At 41.8% G+C, this 16,541-nt stretch overlaps 2 protein-coding genes across 5 annotated transcripts; one reads left to right on the forward strand and one right to left on the reverse strand.

Moving 5' to 3' along the window:
* On the reverse strand, positions 1–11,958 carry sgf29 (SAGA complex associated factor 29). Of its 4 annotated transcripts, none has more exons than XM_014192171.3 (10): positions 11,891–11,958; positions 8,218–8,291; positions 2,887–2,962; positions 2,332–2,404; positions 1,920–1,984; positions 1,648–1,777; positions 1,284–1,430; positions 1,097–1,132; positions 784–946; positions 1–540 (listed from the first exon to the last, which is right to left on the reverse strand). In XM_014192171.3, the coding sequence occupies exons 2-10, from the start codon at positions 8,281–8,283 to the stop codon at positions 424–426; spliced, it is 873 nt and encodes a 290-aa protein (XP_014047646.2). In that variant the 5' UTR covers positions 8,284–8,291; positions 11,891–11,958; the 3' UTR covers positions 1–423.
* A 591-nt stretch (positions 11,959–12,549) lies between these two features.
* On the forward strand, positions 12,550–13,931 carry nupr1b (nuclear protein 1b). The gene is made up of 3 exons (XM_014192337.3): positions 12,550–12,787; positions 13,010–13,147; positions 13,422–13,931. The coding sequence occupies exons 1-2, from the start codon at positions 12,688–12,690 to the stop codon at positions 13,135–13,137; spliced, it is 228 nt and encodes a 75-aa protein (XP_014047812.1). The 5' UTR covers positions 12,550–12,687; the 3' UTR covers positions 13,138–13,147; positions 13,422–13,931.
* Positions 13,932–16,541: the final 2,610 nt, after the last annotated feature.

Below are 16,541 nucleotides of genomic sequence, written 5' to 3' on the forward strand. Positions count from 1 at the left end.
TACTGTATATAAAAAAACATTTATTCTTACTCAGTGTCCATAGTCAACATACACATTTTTAAAAAGTTTTTTTTTTTTTTTTTCACATCACACATGCAGCATAGCCCGTTCCACAAGAAGCACAGTCATGTCACCACCAGGCCAATACAGACAGAACAGAGCACAGAACATCCTGCACGTCTCACGATGATCAAACAGATGAGCCATTATAACACACCGTTGGATATCAATACAACTCCCTAGATTGACTGAGCCTCACAGATAGCTGCCCAAACCTGCCCTCAGTGTGTCCATACGTGTGGCTAGGGTATGGAACCCATTGTTATTCTGGGAAGAGGAGTGGTTGGAAACACTTGTCTTGGAACACTTGTCTACACAGCATCTTCAGTCCCCTTGATTTCGACTGACTCCCTCTTCTCTTCTTTACTTCTTTTTGTTCTCTTTGCAGGCCACCACGTATCTCTGAGCTACGTTGAGGGGCGGGGAGTAGCCGTCTGCGTACGACGTGTCCTCAAACAGCACTGAGTAGTCGTCCTGGGGCTGAGAGGGCAGAGAGAGCATGGTGGTTAGTGGAGAGAACAGGGTTCACTGATTTGGGGTCAGTTGACCATTTTGATGGAGAGGAAGCTGCCAAGCGAGGGGCCAGCCTGGATGCAGGGTTTGGTGTACAGTAACATTATCTCCAACTGAACCAGCTTCGCGTAGCTTCGTCATCAAATAAAATGTATTCCAATGACATCAATAAGTCCCCCCCCTCCCCTCCTCTCCCTTTCCTTGTCTCACCCGGTGTGGGTGTGTGTGGATAAGGGCTCTGTAGAAGCAGGTGGTCTGGGGGTAGAGTGCCAGCACCAGCTGGTCTTTACTGAACAGGGCCTCCGGGTCCGTCTCTGGGTTGGCCTTCCACTGGGGCAGGGGGATGATACGCCGCCTGCTCAGGGTGTGTCTCCTGGAGGAGGAGGATGGGAGATTGGGGGGGGGAGAGAAGTAGAGTAGATAATTGTCATTACATCCGAGGTAAGATTTTCAGGGCATAAAATATAATGTACAAGACAAAATAGTAGGAAGAGAAATAAAGAAAATGAAGACAATGACTTACTCTTTTCCTTCCTCATCAATGTCATCCACTTCGTACCTGAAGGACAGAGCAGAAGAATACAACTCAAAACAGTCTGTGTTGTAGCTGATTGGCTAAAAGTGTTAAAGGCTGTAGTTGATTGGTAACAGTGGGATATGGCTGTACTTGATTGGCTAACAGTGGCTGGAGCTGATTTGCTGATAGTTACTTGTTGGTGGAGTGGCTGTAGCTGACCACCTCGGCCAGGATCCACTGTTCGTCTCCGTCCACGGCCTTGACCCGCGCTGCCACCTTGTCCCCCTGCTTGGCCACGTAGTCACTGCTGGCTGGCATCGCCCCACACAGGGGAGGAGGACTGGAGAGGAAGAGGAGAGGGGGATACAGGGAAGGGTGGAGGGTTTAATATAGTAATGGAGGACAGAAAAAGGCAGGTGGAAGAAAAGTGGGGGAGGTACTGAACTTTAACTGTGCACAATAAGAACACAGATTTTCATTTACCGTTGTAAAACATTTTGCTATGTTGTGCAGTACTGAACAGGGCTCAGGAGAGAGACTGAATCATCAGACCCTACCTGTCTCCTGGCTTGCCGATCCACAGCGGGAGCGTCATGGCTGACTGTTGGAGCAGTGTCATCAGCACCCCCCTCCGCATGGTCTTCCTGGGGGGGTCATTGTCGCTGTTCACCCCTGCCATCTTAGCCGCTGGGGGAGAGGAGAGAGAGGAGATAGTGAGGCATGGGCTGTATCTCAATAGTATACAGTGGCTCCTTCACCTCGTCTCCTCTCCTTCCTAAATAGGATGTAAGCTGTTATGAGAATTCAGTCACAGCCATACTCTCCTTACCTATTCGCCTCTCCTCCAATAAGGATTTGATCTCTGCAATTTTGTCGAGGGCATGACGAAGAATACTGTGGGGGAGAGAGTGGTGCCCGAGTTATTACTTTGGAATGGAGCTGTACTTACTTACTCCACATGGTGGCGATGATTTCTGAACGCAAGACAAAAACACATCTAATCACTGAACTACCACAGTTGCATAGGTGAAAGGAAACATTACATTAAATGGCTTACACCAAACCTATCATATCAGATCAGCAGACACTCCAAGGGGCATAGTGCAAGGGGCATAGGGATGTCAGTGTAGGCTACCCTGATGAAGACGGCTTGCCTGTCGAAACGTTGGTTATTAAATTATTGCATCTGAGCTCCTAGAGTGGGCGGCTCGCCTTTTCTTTTTCAGGTGTAGGCTACCGACCTGCACTCTGCCTCAGCGTCTGCTCTGGCTGTGGTGTAGAGTCCCCTCAGCTTAGTCCGGTAATAAGGGGAGGCTGGGGGAGATGGGGACAAGAATAACACCTTATTACACTGTGTGTGTGTGTGTGTGTGTTTGTCTATCCTTGTGGGGATCTAAAATCCTCAAAAGTCCCCACAAGGATAGTAAAATAAAGAACATTCTCCCTCGTGGGGACATTTCCCCACATCCCCATGAGGACAAAGGCTATTTTAATCTTCGGGTTTAGGGTTAGGGTTACAATTAGGGTTAGGATAAGAGGTTAGTGGTAAGGTTTAGGGTTACAAGTACGGGTTAGGTTTAGGGGTTAGGGAAAATAGGATTTTGAATGGAAATTCATTTTAGGTCCCCACGAGGTTAGAAGAACATAACGTGTGTGTGTGTGTGTGTGTGGGGTAAAGAGTTAGCCAGACGACACATGAATAGAAACGGTGTGTAACTGTAATATGAAGAGTTCTAAAATAGTGTTGCAGTGTTGATGGACAAAGGGGAACGTGGAGAGGCGAGGTAGAGGCTCACTCTTGTTCTCAGTCTGCATCCTCTCATGTGTTTTCTGGATGTTGAGCAGGTTGTGTTCACTGCGCGACCGCTCCTCCTGAAAAAGAGAAGGAAAGGGATTAATATTACAAAGTGGTTGTTTCATAGGTGCAACATGACGCAGTAAATCAGCAAGAATAACATGTCATGTGCACGCAAAACCTCAATGTATTACAGTGACTTATGTTTTGGCAATGAGATTTAATTTGATCTCTGCATATCATTCCTATTCTGCATTGCTAGGTATATTTTTTTAATTTATTTAAATAAATAAAATATTTTAGGGTGTAGATCAGCTTTAATATTGCATATAGATTGTAGCTTCTGTCAATGTAATTGTCTGCATCACTTCCAATCGCCCATATGTTTCTTTGCAAATAAATATATACACACACACACACAGTTCAAGTTGGAAGTTTACATACACCTTAGCCAAATACATTTAAACTCAGTTTATCACAATTCCTGACATTTAATCATAGTAAAAATTCAGTTTTAGGTCAGTTAGGATCACCACTTTATTTTAACAATGTGAAATGTCAGAATAATAGTAGAGAGAATGATTTATTTCAGCTTTTATTTCTTTCATCACATTCCCAGTGGGTCAGAAGTTTACATACACTCAATTAGTATTTGGTAGCATTGCCTTTAATATGTTTAACTTGGGTCAAAAGTTTTGGGTAGCCTTCCACAAGCTTCCCACAATACGTTGGGTGAATTTGGCCCATTCCTCCTGACAGAGCTGGTGTAACTGAGTCAGGTTTGTAGGCCTCCTTGCTCGCACACGCTTTTTCAGTTCTGCCCACAAATTTTCTATAGGATTGAGGTCAGGGCTTTGTGATGGCCACTCCAATACCTTGACTTTGTTGTCCTTAAGCCATTTGCCACAACTTTGGAAGTATGCTTGGGGTCATTATCCATTTGGAAGACCCATTTGCGACCAAGCTTTAACTTCCTGACTGATGTCTTGTGAAGTTCCTTCAATATATCCACATAATTGTCCTGCCTCATGATGCCATCTATTTTGTGAAGTGCACCAGTCCCTCCTGCAGCAAAGCATCCCCACAACATGATGCTGCCACCCCCGTGCTTCACGGTTGGGATGGTTTCTTCGGCTTGCAAGCCTCCCCCTTTTTCCTCCAAACATAACGATGGTCATTATGGCCAAACAGTTCTATTTTTGTTTCATCAGACCAGAGGACATTTCTCAAAAAAGTACGATCTTTGTCCCCATGTGCAGTTGCAAACCGTAGTCTGGCTTTTTTATGGTGGTTTTGAAGCAGTGGCTTCTTCCTTGCTGAGCAGCCTTTCAGGTTATGTCGATATAGGACTCATTTTACTGTGGATATAGATACTTTTGTACCTGTTTCCTCCAGCATCTTCACAAGGTCCTTTGCTGTTGTTCTGGAATTGATTTGCACTTTTCGCACCAAAGTACATTCATCTCTAGGAGACAGAACGTGTGTCCTTCCTGAGCGAGCTACAGCTATGTGGTCCCATGGTGTTTATACTTGCGTACTAGTGTTTGTACAGATGAACGTGGTACCGTCAGGCGTTTGGAAATTGTTTCCAAGGATGAACCAGACTTGTGGAGGTCTTCAATTTTTTTTCTGAGGTCTTGGCTGATTTCTTTTGCTTGTCCCATAATGTCAAGCAAAGAGGCACTGAGTTTGAAGGTAGGCCTTGAAATACATCCACAGGTACACCTCCAATTGACTCAAATGATGTCAATTAGCCTATGAGAAGCTTCTAAAGCCATGACATAATTTTCTGGAATTTTCCAAGCTGTTTAAAGGCACAGTCAACTTAGTGTATGTAAACCTCTGACCCACTGGAATTGTGATACAGTGAATTATAAGTGAAATAATCTGTCTGTAAACAATTGTTGGAAAACTTACTTGTGTCATGCACAAAGTAGATGTCCTAACCGACTTGCCAAAACTATAGTTTGTTAACAAGAAATTTGTGGAGTAGTTGAAAAACAAGTTTTAATGACTCCAACCTAACTGTATGTAAACTTCCGACTTCAACTGTACACACATATATACACACACACACACACACCACACACACACACACACATATATAAGGTGGTAGGTAAATTGTTACCCAGAAGTTATTTGATATTTAGAGAAAAACGGTAGCATTGGACCATATGAGCCATAGGAGTGACATTTGAATATTACTAGCGAGGTAGCTATTTATTTATCAAATAACCGTCCTCCACTGTGGTCCCTGAGTCACTGGTCAGTGCTTCTGATGACAACATCACTTGGGCGTAGCAATTAATATACACTGCTCAAAAAATAAAGGGAATACTTAAACAACACAATGTAACTCCAAGTCAATCACACTTCTGTGAAATCAAACTGTCCAGGAAGCAACACTGATTGACAATAAATTTCACAAGCTGTTGTGCAAATGGAATAGACAACAGGTGGAAATTATAGGCAATTAGCAAGACACCCCCAATAAAGGAGTGGTTCTGCAGGTGGTAACCACAGACCACTTCTCAGTTCCTATGCTTCCTGGCTGATGTTTTGGTCACTTTTGAATGCTGGCGGTGCTTTCACTCTAGTGGTAGCATGAGACGGAGTCTACAACCCACACAAGTGGCTAAGGTAGTGCAGATCATCCAGGATGACACATCAATGCGAGCTGTGGCAAGAAGGTTTCCTGTGTCTGTCAGCGTAGTGTCCAGAGCATGGAGGCGCTACCAGGAGACAGGCCAGTACATCAGGAGACGTGGAGGAGGCCGTAGGAGGGCAACAACCCAGCAGCAGGACCGCTACCTCCGCCTTTGTGCAAGGAGGAGCAGGAGAAGCACTGCCAGAGCCCTGCAAAATGACCTCCAGCAGGCCACAAATGTGCATGTGTCTGCTCAAACGGTCAGAAACAGACTCCATGAGGGTGGTATGAGGGCCCGACGTCCACAGGTGGGGGTTGTGCTTACAGCCCAACACCGTGCAGGACGTTTGGCATTTGCCAGAGAACACCAAGATTGGCAAATTTGCCACTGGCGCCCTGTGCTCTTCACAGATGAAAGCAGGTTCACACTGAGCACATGTGACAGACGTGACAGAGTCTGGAGACGCCGTGGAGAACGTTCTGCTGCCTGCAACATCCTCCAGCATGACCGGTTTGGCAGTGGGTCAGTCATGGTGTGGGGTGGCATTTCTTTGGGGGGCCGCACAGCCCTCCATGTGCTCGCCAGAGGTAGCCTGACTGCCATTAGGTACCGAGATGAGATCCTCAGACCCCTTGAGACCATATGCTGGTGCGGTTGGCCCTGGGTTCCTCCTAATGCAAGACAATGCTAGACCTCATGTGGCTGGAGTGTGTCAGCAGTTCCTGCAAGAGGAAGGCATTGATGCTATGGACTGGCCCGCCCGTTCCCCAGACCTGAATCCAATTGAGCACATCTGGGACATCATGTCTCGCTCCATCCACCAACGCCACGTTGCACCACAGACTGTCCAGGAGTTGGCGGATGCTTTAGTCCAGGTCTGGGAGGAGATCCCTCAGGAGACCATCCGCCACCTCATCAGGAGCATGCCCAGGCGTTGTAGGGAGGTCATACAGGCACGTGGAGGCCACACACACTACTGAGCCTCATTTTGACTTGTTTTAAGGACATTACATCAAAGTTGGATCAGCCTGTAGTGTGGTTTTCCACTTTAATTTTGAGTGTGACTCCAAATCCAGACCTCCATGGGTTGATAAATTGGATTTCCATTGATTATTTGTGTGATTTTGTTGTCAGCACATTCAACTACGTAAAGAAAAAAGTATTTAATAAGATTATTTATTTCATTCAGATCTAAGATGTGTTGTTTAAGTGTTCCCTTTATTTTTTTGAGCAGTATATATTTTTTAAAGATGTGTGTGTGTATACACACATCTTAAAAAAATAAATATTTCCTTTATTACCCTCCAACCCTGCCACCCCTCCCCCAATTGGAGCAAACGAGTGAACAACAACACATATGGGTGGGTTAATCCTAGATTAATTTAAACCATGTTGGTGCAATGTTGGTGCCTTAGGCCTGTCTTTCCAGCTTATACATACTGTATACATTTCATGGACACAGTCTATTTTATAAATTTTATTTTTAAATTGTCATTCCTCTACCCTCAACCTCTCCCATATATTTCTGATGTCCATCCGGTTTGATTTCTATTTGCCATATCTTTCAAACTGTGTTCTTTCAAAAAAGTTCTTAACCTATATACGTTTTACAGTATGTTTTACATTAGTTATCTTGTTGTTATTAGTCCCAAAACAAGCTACATATGGACAGTACCAAAACAAATGATCTAATGATTCTGCCTCTTCGCAGAAGAGGTTTGAATCCGGCGTTGTTTTGCGTATCAGTTCATAAACCACGTGCCGTGGAATCGGTATATCAAAAATCTCTTTTGCAATCTATATGGCACAGCTGTACATTTTTGGTCCTTAAATGAAACTGATATACTTTTTTATTTATCACAATTTTCTTTAACCAATTATGGTCTTTAATGCAGGTCCAACAGAAAAGTTCCTGACTTTTTCCCCCTTCCACTTTCCTCTTCCATTTTTGCTGTGTTTTAGTTAGCTGCATGTATGACATAACTCCACCAGTCGTATTTATTTTAACAACAATATTTGTAGTATTACTTGTTTTGTCTTTTCTGGTGGATTAAATTGAAATTGCAACCAACTTTCTATGGCTTGTTTTAAAAATAGCAATATTTGGGAGATGATTTCCTTTTCGAATAACAAAGTGAGAGGTTGTAATCTGAATAATGGCAAAATAGCCTTTCTTGAATATAGGGTGAGACATTCTTACTAATTTGCTAGAGAACCAGTTTGGATTTAAGTATAACTTTTGTATGACTGGAGCCTTTATTGAGAGGTCTAATGCTTTAACATTTAATAATATCTGCCCCCCACATTCATATTCATTATATAAATAGGCCCGTTTAATTTTGTCTGGCTTGCCGTTCCAAATAAAATGTAATATTTTTTTTCTCATATAATTTAAAAACTGTTCGCTAGGTGTAGGCAAGACCATTAGCAAAAAGGTAAACTGGGATATGACTAAAGAGTTTTCAGGGCAATTTTGCTAGGTATTACATTACTCCCAAATGTGACTTCAATCCCTATGATGGCATGATGTAAAAATATGAGCCATAGGAGTCACATTTGAATATTACTAGCTAGGTAGCTATTTATTTATCAAATAACCGTCCTCCACTGTGGTCCCTGAGTCACTGGTCAGTGCTTCTGATGACAACATCACTTGGGCGTAGCAATCATTGGTTGAGACTTACCTGCGTCTGCTTGATGAGTTGATGGAGCTCTGTTAAAAGCTCTGCGATTTTGGTGTCTGCTGACATGATTTTGCCTGTGGTAACGAGATGTCCAAAATGCATTCATCAAATTAGTTTCACTTGAGTTTAAGCAGCAACATGATAGACATGCCTTGCAGACATGATAGCTAGCTAGCAGATTCCAACCCTACCGTTACGCTTGTTTACACTGAGTTGCACTTGGGTCGGAACATCATCATGGTTAGATTAATACTCTGGAGATGAGAAATTGTGTTGTACTCCGAATTGCCCCATTATTCCAACTGTTACACCGGGAAGATTGAATGACTACTTTTAATTCCGGAAAGCTGCCCTTTTCGTCCTCATGCTATCCAGCAGTAGCCATTGTGGAATGACATGCGTTAGACAACAAAGGAGCTGATTGGCTGACACTGCCATTCCAAAATGGTGGCGGTGGCTACTGCTAGCTAGCATGAGGAAAAAAAGGGCAGTTTTCCCAGAAAGCTAGCAGTATTTCAATCTTCTCGATGTATCAGTTTGGTCCAATGCTGCCGTTTTTCTCTAAATATCAAATAACTTTTGGGTAACAATTAAGTACCTTATTGTGACTGTTTTCAATTAAAATGGTCAACAAGAAACAAAAATAGCTTCTTAGCAAATACCAATTTCTCAAGCAAGAATTGTTAGGACTGTCTGGGAGTGGTCTATGTGGGGCGGGGAAAACGGAAAACTATCTGTTATTGGCAGAGAGGTTTGGAACTCACTCGCTTACTGAGGGGATTAAATTAATCTGGCCTGGGCGCCCGGATAGGCGTGTTTTGCAACAGGGGAAAGTTGATTGGATTTGTTTTGGAACCGGGCTTTTGTTAGGACTGTCTGAGAGTGGTCTATGTGGGGCGGGGAAAACAGAAAACTAGCTGTTATTGGCAGGGAGGTTTGGAACTCACTCGCTTACTGAGGGGATTCGACTTATCTGGCCTGGGTGCCCGGATAGGTGTGTTATTCAACGGCTGAATGTTGATTGCATTTGTTTTTGAACTGAGCTGTCTGGGCCATGTGTCCCATTCAAAGCCCACGGCGAAGTTGGCTCAAAACAAAAGTGACGTATTTTAAGCACGTGGAGTAATGAGTAGGATTCTGTGTTTTCACATTCAAAAGTGATTACTTTTGATAAAAAACATTATCTGCCTTTCCAATAAAAACCAGTTTGAAAATTCAAACATAAATTTTATGGAAAAGAGATGTTGTATGTTACTGGATGATGTACCATGCTGCCTTGTTGACAACATGACCGGCATAGATCAGTACTCAATTTTAGAAGGGTGCTCCTCCCTCACCGCTTTCCCCATTCATGTCACGGGCCATAGACCCGTGCCCTGCAGCTCAGCATAATCTAATACCGCCCATTGGTCTATTAACTAATTTACCACCTGGTGATGTCACCAGGCAGGCAAAAACTCCATCCCACCAAAACAGGCTGAAATTTCAGGTCTTTTGAAAGAGCTCTTACAGGCATTATAATTTTCCCAATATTATTCCAACAACATAGTGTGGGAATATATTATATATATATACACAACTCAGGAAATCACGTCTTTGACTGCAATAGGCATTTAATCTAACCGTGATTGCGTTCTGACCCCAGTGCAGCTCAATGTAAACAAGCGTAACGGTAGGGTTGGAATCTTCTGGCTAACATAGCTAGCTAGCTAACAGTAAGGTTACATTACTAGGTAGTTGTATTGTTCGCAACGAACGTCATATTTACTTTGTACTGGCAAGTTGTCTGCAAAAGTTAGCTAACGTGGTCAGAACAAACATATTGCAGGAAGCTAGCCAGCTAAATTGTAAAAATCTAGCAAGCTAGCTTCTATGATGACTTAAACGTGATCTTTCCTTTTTATCAACCACCAAACGCAGTTTATTTTGTGGAGTAAAGTTACATTTTGGTAAATTGTTATACAACATGTTTAGAACTATACATTCCCTACCTTTACCTTTGGTAGCTTGTTAGCTTTCATTCGTTTCAAGGCCTACTACGGACTGGCAGCGAGGACAAACCGTACTACCCCAAACGTTTGTCTTACGCGTCTTTCAATATGGCATATCGGCCATAGACTGTATACAAATAAGGCCTCTCTCTACCATATGGGTGTTCTAATGTAAAAAAAAAAAAATTATATATATATATATATATATATAATATAAAATCACACGTAAATATAATTGTTTGAATTCGTTTAGCAACACATGTAATTTACTCCACCACTTACATTCCTTCTTCCAAACATCTCTCCTCAATGTTTACATATTGAAACATACAGACAGTTCTTTTGAGGCGTTCTCTTGTAAACACATTAAATCGGACTGTAATGTTCTGTTCTTTTTCTGAAGCTTGTGTAAAATGTTCCGTCAGCAGAATTCTGCGAGGGAGTGGAGGGAGGTTTGGCATCTGGAAACAAACACCAGCTATAAACACTATGGTGAAGAAAACAGCTACATAAACAGCAAAACAATCACTAAGAACAAAACTCAATAGACAACTAATATGAATGTAAAGCTAGGTAGACAGTGCCCTAATGTAAAGCAATATATTGTATCTATTTGATATTACTAGTTGGGTGTGTGTGGAGGGGGGGCAAAGGGTGGTGAGGTGGAGATACTGAAAAGTTAATATTCAACACTGTCATGGAGAAAATGAGGTCGTAAAATGGACCATAGACAGACACAGATAAGTGTTGGCTTATCTGCCATGTGTAAAAACTGTCTGGGACGCTCCGTGCTGTTTATAATTGTGTGTGTGTGTGTGAGTATTTGTGTGTTCAGTGTGTTTGTTGAGAGTAGGCTTAGTCACAGCTCATATGGGTAAGCTCGTATTTCAGCAAATAGTTATTGAACAGAGCGCCCACATGACTGAGAAATGCCAAGAAAGTGTGAAGGAGGAGTCACAGAAAGAGTAAGGGGAGAAGGAGAAAACAGTGAAATAAAAAACAGGAATGTTGTTAGACAACTGAGAGATAGCCGTTGAAAGGAAACAAGCACAAATGTAAGAAATATGAATAGTGGGAGTGAAAGAGAGATAAGAGAGACTGGGAGAGAGTGAAGCCTAAACATGTCACCCCACCCCTCTCAGCTCTGACTCCAGTTTATGGCCAGTACAGTACTGTTTATGACTGTTTATGGAGGCAGCGAGGGAAGTAAAACATGCCAAGAACTCTCTCCCTGCTTCAGTACGCCTGCGTCAAACCTTCCTTGCTCAAAAACAATGAGGTCATATCCAAAAGGACTGGTTTGTGGAATATTCAAGCCAGGCTTTAGGAGAAGAGGCTACTTTGAGAAGTTTTACTCATAGCTCCTGGTTCAAGGCCTGTAATTTATTCGACAGCGTCGGAACATGAGTATATTTATGTGAGGGAAGGGCCTTTCCTCATCGTTTTCACAGATACAGACAGTCATGTGTTTATTTGTCATGACTACAGTCTGAATCATTCTATCTAGGACATATATATATATTCCTTTATGTAGGCCTACAGTACAACATACATTTAATTTCCTCTCTATTAACATGCACACGTGAGAACACACACACAATGAGATTTCATGGGTGCTATAGAACTGCGATCAAAATGGTTTCAATGCCTACTGAACAATCAGAATCTGTCTTACAACTTACCATTGTCACCAAAAGTTGGTTCACCCTGCTCACATTCATACACCTCACCTTCAAGCACCCTTTGGATTGGCCCTGACAGACAAAGGGAGGTCATACAAAGAAAAGGGGGGCTGTTAGAAAACGTGAGAAGTGTGAGCTTTGAACCACAGGTGTTGATAAGACTGAAGGAAAAACATTGTTAATCTAATCTTTGTCTCCGAGGAGGGAGGAGTTAATAGGGCAGAGAAACCATGTCGGTGAAGGAAACTAGGTGCATTTAGAATTAAGAAATTAGTTTAATTGCCCATGTAAAATAAATTACTATTGGAAGATGACCAATAGAAAGAAAGCATGAAGCATAATTGTGCAATGGAATAGATTACACAAATACAAACAGACTACTAATAAAGAGAGAGAAAGACAACATGTACCACGAGATGTAGAGCAAATTGAATCAATAAAGGGCACCTGATTAAAATAAACAAACATGGGTGACCTTAAACTACAGAGACATATTTTATTGGAAGTTGGCGTCAAACATTTACCAAAAACTCATGCAACGTTCACTGACTCAGGCAAGGGCCAATGACTCATAACAAAACTGGGAGGAGGACTCAACTTAACTGGGAGACATGGAGAAAGGGAGGAGCGACGATACTTTATAAAGCACATGGGCAAGCGCATAAACCACTAATTTCGAGAGTTGAAAGAAAAAGAAACACCCGTGGAAAATAACTGCTTTCTAACGTTGTTTTTGTTGTTGTCCAGCGAAAAGTTAGTTTTCAGTTACTTTTTATCTGTTCAATAGAAGAGTCACTATGTCAAGCTTCGTAGACGTGAAGAATGTTGAGCCAACCTACTTTGAAGAACAACACTACGACGAATATGAATACTATAACCTTTCAGAAAAATACACATGTAAGTATCAGTAATTCTTAGGCTTGTTTGTGCTATGAATTATCAAGTTATGACCACCAAATAATGGTCAGCGCAAAGAATGGAAAAATAAATGTCTAACTCCTCAACGTGTCGTAAGTGGCCCATGTTGACTGCTATGACGTTGCATTGGGGGCAAGTGGGTGTGTTTTATATTGTTTTCAAAGTCTCACAATCTGAACTGTGAACTCGCACTGTTTCCAGGTGGCGCTAGCCGCAAGGGGAGGTCAAAGAAGGAAGCCAGCGACAATACCAACCGCCCCAACCCCGGAGGCCACGAGCGCAAGCTCGTAGAGAAACTTCAGAACACTGAAAAGAAGGCCAAGGAGTGAGTAAATGGAGGTAAGCCCCCCCCACACAATCTTTGTACACTTCACAATTTTAAACATGAACTCCCACATCTGGGGCTCAGGCGTGGGACTAAATATAAAGTTTGAGAAAGTGAATATTCAACATTTGATCTACAGTGAATTCTTCTCTTTTTTTTGGCTTATTGGCCTACTAAATACTATTTTAAGGCATTGTTTTGATCCTATCTCAGTACTCTATTCCTACCACCCTCATGTAGAAAACGGTCAAGTAGGCAGAACGTAACCAAAGTGCATTTGTCTTTCAGTTCAGGACAAATCGGACGGCTAACCCTGGCAACCGACCACGGCCGCCTTGGCGACAAAACAAGATGGGCAGGCAGACGGTGAACTCCAATGTAGAGGGGGTTGAATATGAGGAGGAGTCACATGCTGCCAATGAGTTTGACTGTAGCTTCAGTGAAGGGAGATTTCAGTCCTCTCCTTCATAGAGCTGATGGTACTGTCGGTGGGAGTGGCCCCCATATTGGTTGTTCACCTCAGTCATGGGTAGATCTCCACTGAAGGTGATGTAGACCACTTGTGCAAGCAGCTTCTGAACGACCTTCCCCACGCAAGTGGGGAGTAATGGGGGTTTTGGCAGGCTGCATCTCTTTTCAGTATCAATGTGGTTTTGTTTTTAAGTCTTAATTGACGATGCTTGTCACTTAATGTTTTTATAAACCAAAGAGGTTCTGAAAATTGCTTTATTTTTAAAAAGTGTATTGAAAATAAATGCTTTCAATGAAATATATTAAAAGTCTTGGTTTAAAGTGGTACTCCAGTCTCCTTTTCACATCCATTTAACCCAATTTACTTAACAAAAGGCACATCTCAATAGGTGGTCCAGGTAAGTCATGACATAGCAGGGGGGAGGCTGACATCACAACTTCCCATCCAACCAACTCTTTGAATGCCCTATTCCTTGAAGTTTGCAGTTGTATAAAACACTATTTTGCTTAACCTATTTTTATATTTTGGTGTGTGTACTTTACTGTCTTTATACTTGGGATATTAATTTTCCAACATCACTGGAGGATGTCTTTTAATTATGAATTTGTCTTCATGGAAGGTGTCATGGGCTGCAATCTTCAAACAAGCCAATAGGTGGCAGTAACAGATTTGTGTCAAGTTACAGTCCTCTCTTTAGGAATGCTCTAGCTTAGAAAATTTCTGCCAAAGAATTAAGGGATTACTGTCAAGAAATGTACAATTTGAAGAGCCCTTGACAAAGAACAGAAAATGCAAAAGAATAGCAATTTGTATGACTGCTCATTCAACTGTTTAAACTAAATGGCTAATGAGAATAAGTCTGGTGCTTTGCATCTCTTCATCTGAAAATGTAGGCTACCCTTGAACTGAAATTAGTTGATTTTGGACAGGGTTTTTATATTAGGTTAGTTTCACGTGTCTTTCAAGGCGGCATAGCCTACATGGCAATTTGTCTTGTTTTGAAAGTAATTCCCCCCCCCCCAAAAAAAAACTTCCGGTCAAATGCACTCGTGTGACAAATAACATTTGATTTTTGATTTGATACAGAGTGCTGTTGAGGCTACTGTAGACCTTCATAGCAAAACGGTGTGTTTTATTTGGTGACGTGAATATATTTAGTATAGTTTTATAACTTTTTTTAATAAACAATTTTATTTTTATTAAATACACTGAGGAGGATGGTCCTCTCCTTCCTCCTCCGAGAAGCCTCCACTGATTGATACTTAAAACCTAAGTCGATACTGTCATTGTGGTTCTTCAAAAAATGATGCATAATACATGTTGGATGTGCATTTGGTGTCCATCTGTTGTTGATTTACAGCAGGGTCTCGTTAGATTTAACAGAAAAAGCACCAAGGTAATTCATTTTTTGTCCTGTTTTTGTGCCTTGGATTGGACACGTCTGCTGGGGGTGAATATCGGATAAACTATTGTGCAACACCCAACGCTTTTCCTATGAATTATTCTGGATATAATGACAAATTACATAGCCTAGTGGGTTTATTCACAATATGATCTGGTAATGGAAGAACATGTCAAATACATTTTGTTTTCCATGTTACACCTGCAATTTTGAACAATACAAGGGGCTTGAAGTAGCCTACTTGAATTTGGAGCTCAGAAATGCAAGCACTGGAATAGGCCTACCTTTAAAATCAGACATTTCCTCAATTCGGTACTTGAAAAGTCATTAATTATTGTTGCCAATTTAGAAGTTCTCCTTATAGTTATCCGTGATTTCATTTTTTGTGAGCGATATGGCCACTTTCATTTGTTTCCCGCTGGTGCAATTGAAGGATGTTGTGCTCCTCTGTTGCGGTAAAACCACATGTGGTTATGTGGATGACATACATTTACATTTTAGTCATTTAGCAGACGCTCTTATCCAGAGCGACTTACAGTAGTGAATGCATACATTTTATAATTTTTTTCTCTGTACTGGTCCCCCGTGGGAATCGAACCCACAACCCTGGCGTTGCAAACACCATGCTCTACCAACTGAGCCACACGGTGGCTTCAACTTGACTTTCCATACAAATTCTTCCATTAAAATAGGAACCTGTTTTATTTCTTTTTTATACTTTTTTCATGCTTTTTGGGGGGAGGTGAGGTTCTATATTAGGCCCTATATGTACAATTATATAAATTATGCAATTGTATAACATTGAGGTCCTTGAAAATTAAAATTAAGTGCTTGAAAAAGTCCCTTAAAGTCCTTGAATTTGACCTGACAATGTCTGTATGAACCCTGCTTAAAGAATGTATAGTCCTAGGCCTATGTTCTTGTATAGGTAGATTTATGGGCCAATTTGCATATATTCATTTTAATTCCTGTAAGTACAGATGTCTAACTGCATGACAATACTTTTTATTTTTGTTTCAAACCATATTAAAATGTTGGTCCCAGTGTCACACATTGGCCCCATTATATTTCTAAAAAGAACCCTTAGCAGAAATGAAAACATAATCTAATGAAAACGTATACATGAAACAGGGGAATATACATTCATATACACACACACTGTAGCCTTTTTCTGCATGTACATGCACACCCACAGTTGTCAAATTCCCCCTGCTGTCTTCGGAGAGTGTACCTCAGCGTAACACGAACTAATCGGATTATATAAATCACCCCATCATGGCCTCTTGAAAACACACACACACACACACACACACACACACACACACACACACACACACACACACACACACACACACACACACACACACACCACACACACACACACACACACACACACACACACACACACACACACACACACACACACACACACTTGCATGATCAAACAAACAGATATTGTCATCAAACAGACAGATGTTAGCTTATTTCATGTTCGTACTTAACAGCTGATCAAAACAGAACACAAGGCTGCATT

The sequence above is a fragment of the Salmo salar genome, chromosome 03, assembly GCF_965601325.2.
Source record: "Salmo salar chromosome 03, fSalSal1, whole genome shotgun sequence".
In the NCBI taxonomy this organism is placed as follows: domain Eukaryota; kingdom Metazoa; phylum Chordata; class Actinopteri; order Salmoniformes; family Salmonidae; genus Salmo; species Salmo salar.

Excerpts from the sequence above, each read along its gene's own strand:
- sgf29 (XM_014192171.3), bottom strand. The coding sequence starts at position 8,283 with ATGTCAGCAGACACCAAAATCGCAGAGCTTTTAACAGAGCTCCATCAA. Across the intron at positions 1,133-1,283 it reads TACAGCCACTCCACCAACAA|GTACGAAGTGGATGACATTG; the intron begins GTAACTATCAGC and ends TCTGTCCTTCAG. Across the intron at positions 947-1,096 it reads ATTGATGAGGAAGGAAAAGA|GAGACACACCCTGAGCAGGC; the intron begins GTAAGTCATTGT and ends CTCCTCCTCCAG.
- nupr1b (XM_014192337.3), top strand. The coding sequence starts at position 12,688 with ATGTCAAGCTTCGTAGACGTGAAGAATGTTGAGCCAACCTACTTTGAA. Across the intron at positions 12,788-13,009 it reads CCTTTCAGAAAAATACACAT|GTGGCGCTAGCCGCAAGGGG; the intron begins GTAAGTATCAGT and ends CACTGTTTCCAG.